Genomic DNA, 19,040 nt, shown 5'->3' with positions numbered 1-19,040 from the left:
AGGTACATGTACTTAAAAACGGGCTCAGTAAAGTTTGTATTTACCGTCTTCATTGAGGAGGTGGGACTTCACAAACAAACATCTGTTTGTAGTTTGGTGCGCAGAATCCAGTTTGTATATGAACTCATACTCATATTTGTCCTTTTTTCTGTTATAGACAACATATTTGTATGGTATCGACTCAGATACAGCTTGATTTTTGATTGTCATTAGACTGCCCTCAATAAGAAAGCCATGGTCTCCATGATCCCTGTGTGAGAAGGAATAGAAATTAACAGGTGTACAAGGTGAGTGGGTGAAGCACTGGGTATGGACACAGGTTGGCTGCTGAAACAAAACTTAGCTGGATCATAACAGTTGGCCACAATCTGAACTTCAATGACTATTTATCTTAGAAGTACCCGGTCACAAACAGCTCAGTTGCATCTTCGTCCCATGATCCAATGTGAGACCCAGCCCTGATGAAGACACGATCTTCTTTTGGATCAAATTTGAAGTCCTTTGAGAGAATAGCATGGAAGTAAATTGTGAGTCTGTTACGTGCAGTGATGGTCTGGTTCTTGTTCGGCCTAAAAGGCAAAAATAAATAAAGATAAAAACACTGCAGTAAATAAAACACACAGAGATAAAACTAGCAAAGGTAATCCAAAGGAAATGTGTATGACCAACTGAGAAAACTTCATTACCTTTTGGGTGGTGGGGCAGCTGGGGCAGCTGGGGTAGCTGGGGTGTTGGATGTTGTGTTATCTTTACTGCCGCCTTTAGTTCCCTTGTCACCACCTGAGGTTTTTGCTGGAGTTGAGTCCTGCCCACTTCCAGACTGCTGAACCTCCATGTGCTCGACTGGCTTCTCTGGGTCCACACTGGAGCCTTTGGTGTCAGCCTTTATAAGGAGCATTAAATATTTATGCTAAACATACACCTTCAACACATGAGAATGTGGACAATAAAATAATAAAATGTAGGTTTGTGTTTGTCAGTAATGATACATACTCATACATTTTAGTCAACATTACCTTTGATGATGTTTGAGGACCGAAAACCATCTTTTCTTCAGATGCCACAGTCTGCTTCGGTTTTTGCTCCTGCTGACTCTTTCCTTTCTGTTTAGTTTGTCCCGTCTGTTTCACATTTGGTTCCATGTTGGCATTCTGGTCCAGTGTAGGTTGTTTAGTGCTGACTGTGTCTTTCTTAGATTTTTTCCTGTCCGTCTTTTGATCTTTAGGGTTAGTGGCCGTCGTTCCTATACCTGAACCTGACTGAGGAGTCGTACTCTTGCTGTCCTCTGAGGTGGGATGTTGAGTCGGAGTGTCAGCTGGTGCTGTTGTGGGTTTCTGATCCTGAGTTGATTTCTGTGCATTGCTCTCTCCTTCATTAGAGTTACCTGGTGCGTCCTCCACCTGCCTCGCTGTATTTGTCTCTTCTGCGGCAGCGGCCTTTTCACTCTGAATGACTTGTGTGCCTTCAGAATCAGGTTCAGCAGTACTGTCAGCTACTGAGAAACTAGGCTGGCTCTCCATTGAGGAGAACTCATCTTGGAGTGAGTCTGGTGTTTCATCCATTGCATTGTTTGAGCCTTCACTGTCAGAAGAGTCTCTCCCGTCCTGCGTCCTCTTCTTCTGGTTGTCTGCCGGGGGGACGTGTGACAGGTCGGAGTGGCTTTGATCTTGGTCTGACAACATGTTGCCATCTTTCTTCTTTTTGTTCTTCCTCTTCTTTTTTTTCTACAAAGACAAAAGGTAGAGAATCAGTTTTAAAATCCACTTTACTGCTATTGTGAAACTATGTCACTGTCTTCAAACCACAATTATAGGAACACTTGTCAAAGAAAGGCAACACAATGTCAGTTACACTCACCCTCTTCTTTGGGTTGGTGATGGTCTCTTCATTAGGTCGTTTGGGGGATTTGTTAGGTTCTGTGCTGTCCGTGGGTGGGATGTTTTTGTCCATTGTACCTTTCAAGTCTGCCACCAAGGATTTGGGCTGACTATCTGCATCTGGATTAAAGACACATGTTTTTAAGAAATATAAGCACATATCAAATATCATTCTGTGAAAAAGATGTGTGGAAAACCACTGCGACTATTAAAATGAAGGATAACCACACCACAGCAGTTATCATCACTACTGCATGTGGCCGTAGAATAATACATTTTATCCAAACCCAAAACCAAATCACGCCAGGTAGCTGGTTAAATGATTTGAAGGTGGAGGCATTCTGCATTCATGCTTTTTAGTACTTATTTTTTCATTATGTTTTAATAATCAGTTACAACTACACAAATGGACTCAACTTTGCATTTTCTCTGTGGACACTTAGTAAAACTAGGTCACAATATTGACCATCATCTCAAACGTAATCTTACTAAGTGTAAGAAAGATGCCATTTTGCTTTGATAAGAGCTACATAAGTAATGTAAAGCCTCATGCCATGAAAATATAGAGAATAAACATTTTGTACAGTTTCTTATTTAGGGATAATGTGCACTTTAGTTATGTCTGGAAAGTTTATGTCTAAACCAAAACATGTCGCAGGTGATCATGTCACCCAAAAAACATACACCCAGCCCTCTATGGCACACTGTCAGTAATAATGTACAATAAACTTCATATGATCTCCAAATAGTTTTCTCGATTCTGTACTAACAAACATTACAAAATAATTTATATCATCAAACCAATTTTCTCAATGAATCTACTCACCCTGTGTGTCTGCAGGTTGGACAGACAGCTTCTGGCCACAGTTACTGCAAAACTTGGCAGTTTTCTCCAAAACATTATGGCCACAACCTGAACACTTCATCTTCACACTTCAGCGTTCTCTGCAAAGGAAGAAACAGTTTTACTAAGAATTATGTAAATGTCCTACCATGTACCGGATTCCTTTCACTTTCAATTTTGCCAGTTGAGGTCTCATGGCACTGTTTTTATCTCTACTGAAGAACAAAACAACTGCCCGGAGCACAGTTGTTTCTTTCATTTGGACTTTGTACAGTCTTACCAAACTAAACTGACCTATAAACATTTCATCAACTGATTGCAATGGAAATAACTTGGCAACAGCGCCAGTGAGCCGCTGCACGCCTACTTTTAGGTCCGCCAATATCCAACAATAAACTCATTTCAGCCAAAGAGCAGAAAAAAACAGGAGGTCTCACTGCGCAATAGAATAAAAGCCTATTCAAAAGATACTACACTAACCTGGAGTTTCAGAGAGATAACACTTACAACAGGTACTCCTGTGTCGAAAAGTTGAAAGCCTTGTTCAAACTTAAAATATCTAACACATGTTGTCCTTGACATTCCTCAAGGAGCTGTAGATAGATTAGGCAGTGTATTAAATAAGACCGCATGCGTTTTTATCATTCCTTGACACTCCCTTTATACACTCCCAGTTCAGCTGCAGTCACGGTAACTTGTACAACAACATTATAAAAAGACACATAATGTAAATCATCCTTAGTCTAAAAAGACTTCTGTCCACACACTAATGGGACAGCTAGTTCTAACGTTTAAACCCACAAATACAAGTATTATGATGACAACCAATTGTTGTTGTGATTACTTTTCCAATGACAATCTATAAAAATGTTTCACATCGCTAAAATCATAATATTGATAAGCAAGAACAAATGCAAAGAAATTTGCAGGAGATAAGCTTGGCAGTTTACTTAATTACAAAGGCAGGAACACTGCAAACAAACTCTGAAAGTGTCGAGTGAATCCTCTTCTCAATTAAAAGATCTTTAGCTCCACAGCAGCCAATCACGTATTTGCGTCGCAAGTCATGATTTAAGTCATTTCCTGTTGTGACTGCAGTCTATAACTTATCATTAAAATGCTAACTAAACAAACGCAGTAACCATCATTATTATTAAAGTATCGTAACACATGTATGAACTGCAATAATAGTCCTGTGTCACACTAAAGAAGTATCTCTGCAACATTGTATAACGAGCTAACCAAGTCGCTCTGTAGCAGCCGGTGTAATGAGCTACGTAGCTAACATTAGCACGGTCCGTTCGCTCCTGATTCATTTTCCACAATAAACAGACAGCGAGAATAAAAAAATGTGCAGATGCTATGACAGGCGTCAGCTAATTCACATCCCATTTAAACTCCATTTGAGCCAGACTTATTTAGAAGTGTCCTGTGACAGACAGGTCTGGTAGCTGCTCCAGCTAATAGGATTAGTTTATCCCTACTTAGTCATAACATTAACTTCTGATGTTGTCGCCTCCAGCTTCCTACAAAACAGTAATATAGAGTTTTCAGCAGTCCTACCTGAGCTGATTCTTCTGTTCTGCAAAAGGAAAAGTCCGCAAGTCATGTCTACTCGAGCTGCTTTGTACTGGCGTAGTCACATCTGCGACATACTTTCGTTTCATTTCCGCATGTCTTCTAAAAGTTTCGTTTTGTCAGAAATGGGAGTCGCCTAATAAAATGTACTTTCTAAATGAATCATATTATTATTTTTCCAAACTGGTGAGGTTGACAGAGCAGGATTCTATGCATAGCGTGGAAATTAATTCAGTGAGACTACTTACTGTAACCAGGTAGTTCTATCAACCTGTTAAAATGACGCTCTAAAATACAGATTTCTCAATTTCATTCCTGATAGTCAAGTACAAGTTCTTATAACACAATAACTACAGAGTAGTTATCTGTTATGGCACAATCCAGGGGCGAATATTTGCTTTCTTATAATAAATTATCATTTGAAATGGACCATAATTATGGTCCTTAAGAGTGTTTTAGTTACTCGTTCCTGGATTGTATGAATTTGTTTAAATGCTTTTTTTCATTATGAAATATCTTTATTTTCTCTTTTCAGAAAGCATTAAGATGTACAGAACTGTGCAAAGGTTTCAGGCATTAAATTAAAGTGGGGCTACTTTCAAAAACAATGTCAGGAATTGTTTGTATTTAATAGTTAACTTCATACAAAGTGCAGTACATGGAAAAAAATGTAAATCAAATCGATATCTGGTGTGACAACCCTTTGCCTTTATAACAGCACCTGTTCTCCTCTGTACACTGGCACAGTTTTTCATGGTAATCCCAGACTGACTCCATGATGTTGACATCAGGGACTTGTGGTGGTCATACCATCTGTAGCAGGACTGAAACTGAAATTAAAATCTCTGTGTTAGTTAAGGAGGGTGTGGGGCAAGTAGGTAAAAGGTAATCTCAAAGTATTGATCTTTGATCTTAAAGCATTTAGCAAAGGCTCACAGAGAAAAGTGTTTGCTTATGGATGTATTGTGGTTATGAGCTACTCATTCCTCCATGATGTCTTTAAGTGTATAACTATGAAGCAAGACATCACTGGATAAACTTAAACATAGAGGGTGGTGTGCTTTCTTACTACAGCAAAATGGCAGATATTTTATATACTTAATAGGCATGGTGTATGTTTAAAGTTGTATTTGTTTTGCATGTTGGCAACTTTGGTTTAAGGATGTTAAGAATGTGAACCTTAGGTAAGCTGCTGACCTTTGGGGGAGCAGGATACCAAGGAGTCCATCACACATCTGGGTTTTATGGTTATATTGTTGTTTAGGAATTTATCTACATCCCTGCAGAGATTTAGTGATGCACTCCCCTCCAGGAGGGTTTAAGCAATAATACCCAGATCAATTTAGGATATAAGCAGCTCAAGTTCTGTCATTCAGTGAGAGACTTGGTGTATCCAGCACCAGATCTGTCGTTTGTGCACAAATAAAACAGCCAAACTGGAGTGTTGACTTGTTGGCCTGATTTGTACACTTTTTCATCTTTCGGTCACGAGAAATCATCTTTTCAATGTCCCCTCCAACATGGAAAAGTCAGGTTTGTTTCATTGGCATTTTAAAGCTACATGAATTTGGGTTGAGTGAAGGATGAAGACACAGAGTACTTGTCTTCAGGTAAACTGATCCTTAGCCATGATTGCAGTTCTTGCATTGTTCTCTGTATGTACAGCAAAAATCTACACTGTGTGCTGCTGTATTGGTCACTCAAATTAGACCCACAAAATCCTGTTCCTGTAAAACTCTCAGTAAAAGGGTAACACGCTCAATATGTATTTGTTTATTGTTACACTGAGCAACCAGGGATGACCTTCTCTTCTGTTATGAGCTGCACCTCTCTACAGCTCTTATATGAAACCCACTCATCCATGAAGGAGAGCTGTGTTTTACATGTGTTAGAGTCATGGAGGCTCAACACTAACTTGCCTGAGGGTGCTATGCTTTGAAACTGCCAGCGGAGGGCAGAATAACCCGGAATTTGAAGAGGTTCAGGTAACAATTTGACATGAGCAGCAGTGCAGGGACTCTTTATTTTTTTATTTTTACTACAACCAGAGAACTGAACCAAAGGATTTCACATATGAATGCTGTGCTTATTTGAAAAAAAAAAAAAAAAAGTTATCTTAGAAAAAAAATAATTTTACAAACACGACTGAAGCTGCTGCATGCATGAGTCAAGTTAAGAAAAAAAACACATCAGTGGATACTATTGAAATAACCATACGAGCAGCTGTTTGCAAGGTGTTCAGAGACTCATAGAACCACAGAGCTTTTCCGAGTTGTTTATTGTCAGATGCAGTTATACAAGAAGCATGTCAGAGCCATTTTGTCCATTGACCTGCATTTAGGGGCATCTACCAAAAGGTTATTAATGGCTATTAATGATGAATGTTTGCGTAATAAAAGTGCAGGTGTATTATTTCACATATACATCAATGAAACCCCAGAGGACGACCAGGCAGATGTTGTGAGAGGACATTCTTCAAACTTTCAGGGCGATGACACAGTGTTACATGAACAAAAGACTGAACCTTAATGAGAGTCATGATCAAAACTGTTTCACGTTCACTCAAGGAGCAATTTTACGCTGAAAAACTCTCCAGTAAGAGCAAAAGTGCTTTCTCTTACTGTTTCACTGTACAGTTTTTGTTTTGCTCTCATTTGTCCAATATAATAGTTTATGCTTCACATAAATGTATGATTTAATTTCTTTCACATATTTTCAACTTTTCCAGCCCATTGGACCTGAAGCAATTGTCTATAGCCTCAGTAGGGGATATAATTTAGTAAGCTCCTCCTGAGAACCTCAGGGATGTAAGACTACAGAAAGCAAATTAACTTTTGCTGTGCCAAAAAAACACAAAACAAGAGCATCTCTAATTTGCAAAACACCAAGCACCAGAAAGCACCTTGACAACCAGTGAGTGCATCCACGCACATTTGACCTAGAGGCATGATGAAAGGAATAAAATAACCTGCACTAAAAGAAACATATTCTAACATATTTTTTGATCATCTTGAGATTGACTTTGGTTGCCCATACACACCAGCCTCCTGTAAAACTGACAACATATGAGTATGTGCCATTATTAAAGAAATAGCTGGTGTAAATGTATTAATTCTGTAGAAAATATCCTCTTCATTCCTCTTCCTGTATCTTAAGTAAACTGCAGCATTCAACTAAATTCCATTTGACTTTTATAATAGTGCCCTTTCTTCATTTAGGAGCAACAAGATTTAGCATTGTTCCTGTTTTTGTTTTGATATTTCAGCACATTTTTTTTCCTTCCTGTTACTGCAAAACAGCATGTGCCTGTCAGAGATGTTCAGTGTACGACGGGTTCAAGATGTGGTCCTTGAAAAGAAGAAGAAAATGTTTGCACTTAGTCGTGACAATCATTTATGAAATGTGGAAGTGCTTGCTGAGCTTTACCTGCACACTGAGCTGTAAACCACACCATCGTCATCATTATGCGAGTCCATCTGCTGCTGCCTGCAGGTGATACAGTTGATGAGTACACGTGCCTCTAATGCAACATACATTATTTGAACAGTTGTAAAATTATCTCACCTGTTTGACTTTCTCTTGGTGTTGAAGTCAACAGTTATGTAGGTGAGTTCCGTTGATACTCCCTCACACTGATTTCCTTCTTGTGACTGGCTGTTTTCAAACACGGGCCAGTTGAGGTAGATTACATTCTAGATACAACCATATATAAGACATGACATGATTAATGCAGGACAGTGTTCTTCTCTTATGTTAAATTCTAACTTTCTGTTTAAGTTCTGAGTGACCTCATGACCCATTAACCTACACAACAAAAACAACCTCAGTTATCTGATATCCATCAAGAGTTCAGAGATAACCTGTTTAACATGTTAGCAGACAATCTCAGTGCAAGTCCCTAACAGGTTAACCTTTAATATACAGCGTATAGAGTACATACACTCAGCGAGCACTTTATTAGGAACATGGTGATGGTGTCGTAATGGTGTGGGGAATATTTTCTTGGCAGACTACGGTCCCCTTGATACAGATCTCTCATTGTTTGAATTCCTATCTGACTATTGTTGTTGACCATGTGCATCCCTTTATTGGCACAATTCACCATCTTCTAATGTCTACTTACAGCTTGATAATGCACCATATCAAAAAAACAAAAGTCGTCTCAAACTGGTTTTGTGAACATGACAATGAGTTCAGTGAACTAACCTAAACCCTCCCAGTGACCAGATCTGAACCCAGTACAACACCCTTGGGATGTGGACAGGACTTTGGCAGGAATCTACGGAAATTATGTGACGCAATCATGTCAACATGGACCAGAATCTCAAAAGTTTCCATCATGTTGTGGAATCAATGCAAGGAAGAAATGAGGGCGTTTTGAGAGCAAAGGGAGGCCCTACACAGTATTAGCATGGTGTTCCCAAAGTGCTTGGTGAGTGTATGCCACACATCTCTAATTCACATACAAAATCAGAACATAATAGAGTCATAATTAACTTTAAATAGTTAATATAAGGATAGTGCCACCTGATTGACCTCCTCACAATCAGTCTCTGGCGCTCTTGTCCTTCCTTTGTTGAGTCTGAAAACAAATAGACTTTGTATCATCATCACATGATCGTTGTATATGAGATCAAATAGTGATATAATGTAAATTAAGCTTACTTCCTGACAGCAATAATAATGGTCACAATCAGAAGTGCAGTAACAGTAGCAGCAGTAGCATTGATGACTACATTTCTGGTAAATACGCTGTTTGGAGAAAATGCTGAAAGGAAATAGGCAGTTTATAAGATTTGGGACATAATAAAAATGTTCTACAGTGATATTTAAAATAAACTAAACAATGTTAACCTCTTTATCATGTACACCTGTACAATCCTAGGCTCACAAAACTGCTAGGTTAAAAAATAACCCAACCTTAACCCCACTGCTGGGTTAACTATGGGCAGAACATATGTTGGGGTTGGTTTGACCCAAGAGCAAGGTTTTACGATTTAACCCAGAATGCTGGGTTGTTCAACAATAATAATAATGTCATTGTGTACTTAATAATTTCCCACAATCACACAAACACAGAGGCCACTGTAAATGTGCATTTAATTAGTTATTATGCATGAATACAAATGTACCACTCATTTTTTAAACACTTTTGTTCTGGGTCTGTTTATTGTATTGTATTTTGAAATGCCTAAAATAAATTTTGTCTTTATGTAAATGCATTTATGTTAACTAGATATAGCATTTAATGGCCAGACATAGCCAGATGCAGAAACAGCAGCTATGTTACTGACACTATCTTTGATTTTAGAATTATCATAATGTTCACTTTTTTTGTTTACTAAAGCGATTGTTAAAGTTAGTTCACCAGCCACCACCCAGACCCCACCCTGCCCTTTGCAAATGAGATAAATAAATATGAAATATAGGTCAAGTATTCACATTAACCCACTATAAAATCCTGCCCTCTGTGTGTTGTCCAAAGGAAAGCAAGGACGGTGCTGAGCAGAAAAATGAACTAAGCAACCGCTGTTGAACTGCAAACTGTGAACTTGCACCCTTAACAACTCCCTCGACCCAGCATGAGCAACCCAACAGTGTGTTTACAGTATCCCAAACGACCCAGAATGCAGACCCAGCAGAATCAACCAAACAATGTGTTTACAGAAGCAACTAAGCACTTTTTGGAGTGTGTGCAATCCAATAAGATTGTTCTGCCATAAAGTCTACTTTTATGATGCCTATATAGTTTTAATTTGCCACTGGACTTAACTGTTATATTCAGGGGTGATTATTCTGCCCCCACATGTGAGGACACAGAAATTACAAACATTTCTCTGTATAATGTATTCCAATACTTAATTATGACTTCAGTAAAAACATATACGACAATGTCAACAAAAACTGTACATTTTGTAAATGTGGGCTTTATGGCTAAGCTGATTTTATTGAATTACAATAGATTGCACAGGTGTACCTTATAAAGCATAAACTACAAAACCAAATTACTATGCAACTGTTCATGATTTAATCTGAGAACGACACTATAGGACTGATAATATGAGAATGTTAACCAACTTACCTTTAACCTTTAAAGTCACAATAGAAGAGTTTTGACTCCCATGTTTGTTGGTGGCACTGCAGAAGTACTGGCCATCAACGGCAGGAGAAACCACCCTAAAGTGCAGTTCAAACTTATTTCCAACAGAAACGACGCCCGTATCACGATCAACTATTTTAAACCAAGTATAATTCTCCACTGGTGGGTTTGCATAGCTGCTGCAGGTGAGAGTTATGTTGCTACTGGCTTCTACCTCCGTCGATGGTCTGGCAGACCCTGATGTGTTTTTAGGGCCATCTGAAAGACAATAAGAGTCACCAGCCGTCACACTCATGTTGCAAACTCAAATAATGAATTTGTTTGGCATTTGAGTGTCTGTATTGTGCAACCAAAATAACAAGATAAAATTAAGACACTTAATGCCTCAGTGATACAAGAGTTTAGTTCGTTCGGACATCATGTGCACTATAGAATTAATTTTCGCTGTCTTAGATTTCTTTGTTTCTTGAAGTGTTGATCCTGCATCCAGTACTCACATTCAACATTAATATTTATGACTTCTGAACTTGTTCCTTTGTGTGTTGTTATGGAACAAGTGTAGTTTCCAGAGTTTGTGGAGGAAATGTTGCTTAAATAAAGTGCACGTCCTTCACTTATGGCTTTTCCATCCTTAAACCAGGTGAAAGCAGATGAGAGGTCACCACCATCACAGCTCTCTTTGCAGGTCAGATTCACAGAGTCGCCTTCTTTCATTGCTCCATTTCCATTCGTTTTCGTCACCAAAGTCTTCAGATCTAGAAGAGTGACGTTCTGCTTGAGTTTCAAACTTTGTAGATTCGAGTGCAGAGAAGATGCACAACTCTATTTTGTTTATGAAAAAGAACAGAAACTTACCAAAAATATCTAATTTTGAGCCATCTTTACCAGTCCATTTGCCACTTGGGAGGTTAGTCTCAAATCTGAATACATATTTACCTGTATCATTATGCTCTACTTGGTCTATTCTAAATGAACAATTGTGAAGTCTGTCACCAATATACTGAAACCTTGAGGTGTTATCTACTGATTTGCTGTTAAATATGAAGGGACCATCATAAAAATTATTCCTTTCATGACCCCACATGACACTTTTCACTTTGTTGTCAGGATAGTCAAATGAACATGGAATGACAACAGACGAGCCTTTCACTGCACAGATATTTGGCAGTTGATAGTCCACTTTCCACTCTTTGCAGAGAACACCTGAAATAAATGTTCATTCATTCTTTGTTAAATCATATCATTTAATCATCATAATATTACCTTAAATGAAATATAAGTGCCGTACTTACCAGACAGAATCAGAAGCATCGGTGTCCAGGTCAAGTTTCTGCGTTCAGAGCACATGCTGAAACTCTTCCCAGTCAAGTAATCATAAAGCTGCTAATCAAGATACATTTGTTTCTACTCAGAAAATAGTGTTACTTTGTCCTTCCTCTTCTTCCTTTACTAAGTGCAGCTTTTTGTAAAGATTTGGATCACCCTCAAACCAGGTCATACACACACACCGCAGACTCGGTGCACTGCTTAAATTTGAACATGTGAGGTATATACATGAAACCAGGCCCTGCTTAGAGGAAATATATCACGCACCAGTGATGTTGCTTTCTTCCAGTGATGTTGCTTTCTTGTGGTGAAACAACTGCCAGAGCCACTGCCACTTTGTTTTTTTTTTTGTTGTTTTTTTGTTGTTTTAAAAACACAATTAGATGATACTGACCGATTGTTTTATTCAAGTTCCACATTTACTTTTGGTAGCTTGGAGCTTAAATGGAAAACTATATATTTTATACCTGTAACAAAAAATCAGCTATTAAAGGGGAACCCCACTGGTTGTTTACAGGACTGAGGGAGTTGTATTGCATATCTGAAAACAGTTGTTAAAAGCCTTTTGTGGTTTCAGAAGGAGCTGCACAACATATGATAAACTGACTCATATGATGACACTTGTGAGTCAGTGTTGGGGAAACAAACTCTTTTTTTTGCTTCTTTGATGAAACCCTGAGATAGGTTCCATCAATTGACATTAATCTTTGTTGCAGGCAACCCTGCTGTAACACTGAGGGGAAGCAGAGGCAAGAAAGGGCATCATGTGAAAATGTGTCAGTAGGGTGTCAGACTCTCCATTGTTTTGGCACGACTTGAACAATTAAATGGCACACACTAGACTGAGGAAGATTTATGAAATCTCATAAACACACAGCTGGAAAAACCATTGCAACAGTGGGAAAATAAAGCATATCAAAGACGTGTATCACTTTTACAGATTCATATCGTGGTAGGAAGTTGCTGGAATACTTTATTTTGCATGTTTCAATGGTCAGTTTCATACCATTTCATTTCAAGTATTAGTGTTAAGTTGAAGATGTCTGTTTTTGATATTTTTCATGTTTTTCCTATTGTCTGGATTACTATCTTTACTGTAATGATTTGTAAGAAAATAAAACAAAAGATTATAAAGCAAATAACCTGAAAAAATGTATTACTGCACAAAACTGATTGTTTTTTGGGAAATTACAGAGGTTCAATATGTGAAGTCTTCAACAGTTGGGTCCTGAAAAAGAAAAGGAAAATTTTTGTAGTGAAGATGTCTTTACAAATATCAAATATCAATTTCTGATGAAATCTGGAAGAGCTTGTTCAACTTTACCTGCACACTGTGCTGTAAATCACATCTTCATCATTATGGGAGTCCATCTGCATTTGATATAGTCAGTCAGTACATGTGCCTCCAGTGCAGCAGAAATTATATTCAAAAATCAATAACAATAGTCAAGACATCTCACGTTTGACTTTCTTTTATTGTGGAAGTGAACAGATGCGTAGACGAGTTCTGTTGTTCCTCCCTCACACTGACTTTCCACTTGTGCTTGGTTGTGGTCACAGATAAACCAGTTGACATAGTCTGTATACTGAATATATCCATGAAGAAATAACACACGATTAACCGATGAACAAAAAAGTCCTCCACTTACAGTTAAGTCTATTTTTTTTAAATTTCATAATGAGCCTCTGCACGATCCTTTGATCCACACCCACACAACAAAAACAACCTCTCTCTTCTCTTATCTAACGTCCATCATAGCGTCTGTCATACATCAGAGAATTAGGATGTGGGTTTCACTTGCCTTCAACCTGCTTAACTCAGCTGCAAACAACCTCTGTGCAACTGTCAGCTCGATTTTTCACGTAGACTATACTTACCAGCAATGTATGCTATGATCAAATAAGACTACAGTAAAACCTGAAAGAGTAAGCGTTAAATTCTCAACAATACCTGTGCCACCTGTGTGTTCTCCTCACAGTCTGTCTTTGGAAACCAAGTCGTCTTATTGTTGAGTCTGCAACGGAGAGACAGATTTATCGCATAATCATTGCTGTTTGACTGGTGAGGTAATTGTGATATGTGATAAGCAACCAATAACAGTTCAGTTTCAAAGTGTCTTTTGATAGCAGGACTTCTATGACATCAGGACTGAGCTACTGAGTTCCTCTGAGGATAATTGGTGGTAATTATTACCTGCTTCACTGTGTGTGCATGTATGCATGTTTGTGTTAAGTGACAAAGGAAGAAATCAATATATTGATTCACACAGGCATCACCCTCTCAGAGCTATCTAAAGGCTGACCAATTCATCCTCGCATATTTGTCTGATACAGAACATGTCTGTGCTTTGCCAATCAGGAAGCTCCCACTCAAGCCCATTGGACCTGCCTGTATTCCTTACTTACGTTTCCCTGACAGCAGCAGATGGCATAAACGCAGCTTACCTTTTGACGACAATAACAGTGGTCACAGTCAGAAGCATAGCAACCATAGCAACAGTAGCAACAGTAGCAATGACAAGTACATCTCTGGTAAATGTTGCCCAATGTGCTGCAAAACAAAGGCAGTGTGTTACAGCTTTGTTCGGAACAACTGTCTTTTGACCGTAGTGTACACCTTCAAAAGTTATTGTCAACCCTTAAAATCTTAGTTTTAATGTTTTTGATATGTGATTGTAATTTAAACTCATAAGAGCTTTATGTTAATTTCATTTTGTTCCCTTCATCAAAAGTCAGTTTGTGACAAAGGGAGGAGTTAACACTTCAATACGATTCTACATATTGGGTTTTAATAAAGTCAGAAGAAATGAAGAAATACAAATATATCTGCAGGGGTAAATGGTTGCTTTTGCAGTTATCACTGTTTGCATGCATACTGAAGTGGACCTTGTGGGACTCCACAAAGCAAAGCAAGTGACAACAAAACCAAAGGGTGAATGGTCCTTGTTAAATCCAAAACATCATATCAATTTTTCCAAGCAGTTCGTCATGATTTAATCCCTCACAAAGGTCACCAAACAACTGGATCAATCATCCATATTAACCTACTTACATGGAATCTGCACCGCAGAGGAGTTTTGACTTCCATGTTTGTTTGAGACGCTGCATAAATACTGGCCGCTTTCACCAGGAAAAAACACAGGCTGGTGTCCAACATCCACAATATCACCACCACATATTTTAAACCAGGTATAATTCTCCACTGGGGGGTTTGCATGGCTACTGCAGATCAGGGTGATGTTGCTGCCAGTGTCTTTCTCTGTGGATGGTCTTACAGACACTGATGTGTTCTTAGGGCCATCTGAAAGAAAAAACAGACTCATTACTTCAAGTCATCAGTTCATTTTAGCATTTAGGTTTTGCTAATGCAATGTGAAAATTTAGAATGATGTAAGGGATTGTACAAAAATTACTGGATGTTAGGAGGGTGGCTTATGTTTCATTTAACAAAGAAAGAAAAAAGAAAAAAAAGGGCCTCTCAATATTTAGAATAACAATAATATTTCAGCATTTAACTAACAGCTCCTTTAACCACATAAGGGAATAAAATTTAGTATCTTAAAACATAAATTATAAAAGTGTGCTTCACCAATGTAAACATTAAAAGGATTAAAAGGGAAAGCTAGCAACAGTGTGTCCATTTTAACATTTCAGCCATTCTCTATCTTTGAAGCCAGAATAACTACTGTAAATCACAAACACAAACATGTGAAGAACTGATCATATTAGTAAAGTAACTATAACACATTTAGAATAAAGCCCCCCGCTTCTTTTCTGGCACTCCCTCCCAACCTACAGTCCCTCACATCATGTAGTGACTCAACACCTCAGTGAGTCACAAGTTTTAGGCTCTGATCTCGTTTTAAAGTATTGATCCAGTGTCCAATACTCACATTCAACATCAAGACTTATGACTCCTGAAGTCGCTCCTTCATGTGTTCTTAGGGAACAAGTGTAGTTCCCAGAGTTTGTGGAGGAAATTTTATTTAAAAAAAGTACAGATTGTTGATTTAGGAGTTTTCCATTCTTAAACCAGGTGATAGCAGATGAGAGGTCACCACCATCACAGCTGTTTATGCAGGTCAGATTCACAGAGTCGCCTTCTTTCATTGTTCTGTTTCCATTTGTTTTCGTCACCACAGCCTTCAGATCTAGAGGAGTGAAGAGCAGCTGAAGTCTGAAACTTTGAAGGTTGCAATTTATAGTTGATTTATTTATTCAAAAAGGATTAAAAACAACTTACCAACCACCTTTAATGATGGGCCAACATTACCAGGCCATCTGCTTATTCTGCTATTAAATCTGATGCTGTATTTTCCTGCATCATTATGCTTGACTTGGTGTATTTTCAAAGAACAATCGTGATGGTTGTCACCAATATACTGAAATCTTGTGGTGACTTTTTTGAAATTACTAGAAAAAACAATACGACCCTTGAGATGACGAGACTTGACGTGACCCCACGTGACTCTCTTCACTCTCAGGTTGGCAGGATGGTAAAATGAACAGGGGATGACAACAGAAGAGCCTTTCACTGCACAAATACATTGCTGTTGATACTCCACTTTCCAGCTATTGCAGAAAAGACCTGAAAGAGATGGATTAATTCATATCCTGCAAGATTTTTATCATTTTTAATAAAAAATTGAATGAGATGCGAGTGTTGTACTTACCAGCTAGAGATAGCAGCATCACTGTCCAGCTTAGGTTTCTGCATTCAAGGTGCATGCTGAAACTTTTCCAGAAATTCTACTCACTTTTCAAATGCCTGTAAGATCTGCAGGCCACAGTGAATGTTTTCAACTAAAAAATACTTGGGGAATGTGTCCTCTCTTCTTGTTCATCTGCTTTTTACATACTGTCAACTCAGTTTCCTTAAATGATACAATAAGGCCTTGGGTTGCCTTAACACTCAAGTTCTCAGGCCGTGAAATCAGGTCACCTAAACCGCAGGCTCAGCATGCCGCTTCAATTCTTTCTATTTGAATGTGCAGAATATGAAACCAGCCCCTCTGTATAGAAAACCCTTATCCTGTGCACATATGCCTGCCAGGATGATGATGCTTTGTTGTGGTCAAAGCATTTTCATTTCAGTTTGCACTGTGAAATTTTATGGTTTTTGTGTAACACGATGAGATGATGTAGCTACTGACCAAGTGTTACCACTTTTGAAGTTTGTATGTCTATGTTTATTTAATTTGCATTTTCACTGTTGATAGGTGATGATGAAACACAGAGTAGGGGAGGTGGGAGCTATGTCAGTGTTTGTTGACAAAAGAAAGAACTTACTTTCGAACAGGTTCAAATTCCTGCCTTATATGCCTTCATTTATTAGACTTTTTTTTTTTGGAATAGGATTTAACCACAAATAATTTTTAATCTAAAAAGTAAAAGAACACAATATTTCTGAGTTCTCCAGAAGCTATAACTTTGTGGAGGATTTTTCAGTGGTGGGTGTGAATTGTCCTCTCCTGCGCAGTTTTCGTTGACGAAATTGCGAGCATGATCACGGGGTCCCTATAAGTAGACTCTAAAAACGGAGGCATGAGCAGTGAGCGGTGACAAGCAGGAGGACCAGTCGTTAAAATTTAGAGGACCAAGCCTCAGCGCTCGACATGGAGATGACCGTTAAACTTATCTTCCCCATCGTGGTGATCTCCGTGCTGCTCGCATGCAGTCCGACGGAAGCTTGGTATAAGCAAGTAGCCGGTCCAAGCTACTACTCAGTGGGCAGGGCGTCCGGCTTGCTGTCCGGTATCCGGAGATCACCGTACGTCAGGAGAGCCGAGCTGGACTCGTCAGACAGCGGAGAGACCGCGACCAACAACGTGTTTTCTGAATTAACCCTGCACAATTTCATCCTGAAGACGATGGTCAGTAGTCATCCGTTTTATTAGCATACTATGGGTTGGATAAGATTGTCGTTACGCATTACGCATGGCAACCAACTGTAGCTGGGCGCAGAAGTGTATCAATATGCACTTGTTCCGGTTTTGTTGTTTAACTTAATACTGGTTACTGTGACAGTAAGACTGGCTGGAAACGAGCGAAAATACATTTCAAACTTAAGATTTCGTTGGCACCATGTACTCAATATTGAGGTTGTAGTTTGTAGTAGTTGTAATGTCTGGCTACATTTTTACAGAGAAAATCTTTAAAGCATGGTACGGCCAAAACAGACATATTATATTATTAGATAGATATTTTTTAAATCAACTAAATTAGTTTTAAAAAGCCATCAATCCCTTTCTATTAGACACTTCAGTTGGAAGGGAGCTGTTCAATCAGCACCACTGAAACAATGTACTGCAAAGAATTGTAAAGAAAACCTGGATGTGTGATCGCAGTAGTGGTATTTGGATTTTTTTTTAAACACTATGGTGCCACAACAATATAAATCTACTTATACTTACAAGTATTTAGTCAAAATAAGAAAATAAAATGTATTGTGTATGCTCATTATGCAGCAGACTGGTCACTGTCAACTGTCACTTTTGGCCAGTTTAATCTGTAATAATAATAAATTAACTTCATGTTTTCTGTATGTGAAATCCTAATCTGCTGAGTTACCAGTAAACACAGCTGTCATATTTCTCTCTGAAATGTATGAACTAGAATAAGTACTTCAAATTATAGTTATGTGCAGTGCTTGAGTAAATATACTTAGACATTATGCTGCTATAAAATGTCAGGAGATAAAGACCTACAGAGAAGAGGTCCATATAACATTATTGATGACCAATTCTCTGCAGGAATATTCATCAACCATCACACTTTTTGTCTGATACAAGTGTACAGAATGTACAGGTTACATTACAGGTTTGGTTCTTCAAGCACCCTCTAACTGAATCATTTGTCTTTTTCTCTCTAAACAGCCTGTTTGTATTAAAGACATTACACCAAACCTGCAGAGCTGTGAACTCTTACAGGAAACCAAGGGATCATTCAAGTGCAAAGCAGATGTGTTCCTCTCTCTGGACTCCTCAGACTGTGCAGGGGACTGAGCAGTAAAGCCGACAGCTGAGCTGGATGATGAAGCCTACTTCTTGAAGGCATTACATTTAAAAACTGTACATTGTCCTAACTTCAAGTTTAAGGCTGGTGTCGAACTAGATGGAAGATATGCTACTTTTCATGTACCATTTCACCAATTTATTGATTTTATGGTTAAACTGTCAGAAAATCTAAGCTGTAAAAGTAATGTATTAATGTATATATATATATTTGATCTGAGTTTTCATTAATAAATGAATCATGTTGCAGCCCATGCTGAAATTACTGGATACAGAATGTATTACAGTGTATGTTTTTCTTC

At 38.4% G+C, this 19,040-nt stretch overlaps 4 protein-coding genes across 7 annotated transcripts in view; 1 reads left to right on the top strand and 3 right to left on the bottom strand.

The window, feature by feature from the left end:
- Positions 1–4,407, bottom strand: part of rnf213a (ring finger protein 213a) — a 30,534-nt gene extending 26,127 nt beyond the window's left edge. For 2 of the 3 annotated variants that reach the window (XM_056400820.1, XM_056400822.1), the window contains exons 1-7: positions 4,285–4,407; positions 2,704–2,822; positions 1,858–1,997; positions 1,017–1,724; positions 687–883; positions 402–569; positions 45–250 (exon numbers count right to left, since the gene is read on the bottom strand). In XM_056400820.1, coding sequence (XP_056256795.1) covers positions 45–250; positions 402–569; positions 687–883; positions 1,017–1,724; positions 1,858–1,997; positions 2,704–2,803 — 1,519 coding nt within the window. In that variant the 5' untranslated portion in view covers positions 2,804–2,822; positions 4,285–4,407. Of the gene's footprint in view, positions 1–44; positions 251–401; positions 570–686; positions 884–1,016; positions 1,725–1,857; positions 1,998–2,703; positions 2,823–3,015; positions 3,093–4,284 lie in introns of those variants that run through there. The other variant, XM_056400821.1, reaches the window with a different exon arrangement.
- Positions 4,408–6,315: 1,908 nt separating this feature from the next.
- LOC130185382 (B-cell receptor CD22-like) lies at positions 6,316–12,042 on the bottom strand. 2 transcript variants are annotated; one of them, XM_056401848.1, is made up of 9 exons: positions 11,692–12,042; positions 11,255–11,602; positions 10,897–11,154; positions 10,382–10,657; positions 8,965–9,067; positions 8,827–8,881; positions 7,864–7,991; positions 7,726–7,785; positions 6,316–7,647 (listed from the first exon to the last, which is right to left on the bottom strand). In XM_056401848.1, exons 1-9 carry the CDS (start codon positions 11,744–11,746, stop codon positions 7,635–7,637), a joined length of 1,296 nt encoding a protein of 431 aa, XP_056257823.1. In that variant the 5' UTR covers positions 11,747–12,042; the 3' UTR covers positions 6,316–7,634. The 2 variants fall into 2 exon arrangements, with proteins under 2 accessions (XP_056257823.1, XP_056257824.1); XM_056401849.1 differs by lacking the exons at positions 10,897–11,154; positions 11,255–11,602.
- Positions 12,043–12,488: 446 nt separating this feature from the next.
- Positions 12,489–16,866, bottom strand: LOC130184612 (B-cell receptor CD22-like). The gene is made up of 9 exons (XM_056400587.1): positions 16,399–16,866; positions 15,969–16,313; positions 15,619–15,876; positions 14,778–15,026; positions 14,171–14,276; positions 13,677–13,740; positions 13,186–13,311; positions 13,050–13,096; positions 12,489–12,953 (listed from the first exon to the last, which is right to left on the bottom strand). Exons 1-9 carry the CDS (start codon positions 16,451–16,453, stop codon positions 12,914–12,916), a joined length of 1,290 nt encoding a protein of 429 aa, XP_056256562.1. The 5' UTR covers positions 16,454–16,866; the 3' UTR covers positions 12,489–12,913.
- Positions 16,867–17,198: 332 nt separating this feature from the next.
- Positions 17,199–18,987, top strand: LOC130184614 (neuropeptide B-like). Its single transcript, XM_056400588.1, has 2 exons — positions 17,199–17,598; positions 18,601–18,987. Exons 1-2 carry the CDS (start codon positions 17,341–17,343, stop codon positions 18,727–18,729), a joined length of 387 nt encoding a protein of 128 aa, XP_056256563.1. The 5' UTR covers positions 17,199–17,340; the 3' UTR covers positions 18,730–18,987.
- The last annotated feature ends 53 nt before the right edge of the window (positions 18,988–19,040 follow it).

The sequence above is a fragment of the Seriola aureovittata genome, chromosome 17 (genome assembly GCF_021018895.1).
Source record: "Seriola aureovittata isolate HTS-2021-v1 ecotype China chromosome 17, ASM2101889v1, whole genome shotgun sequence".
Classification (NCBI taxonomy): domain Eukaryota; kingdom Metazoa; phylum Chordata; class Actinopteri; order Carangiformes; family Carangidae; genus Seriola; species Seriola aureovittata.
The sequence above is the reverse complement of the archived record's forward strand: the minus strand, read 5'-3'. Positions and strand labels throughout refer to the sequence as shown.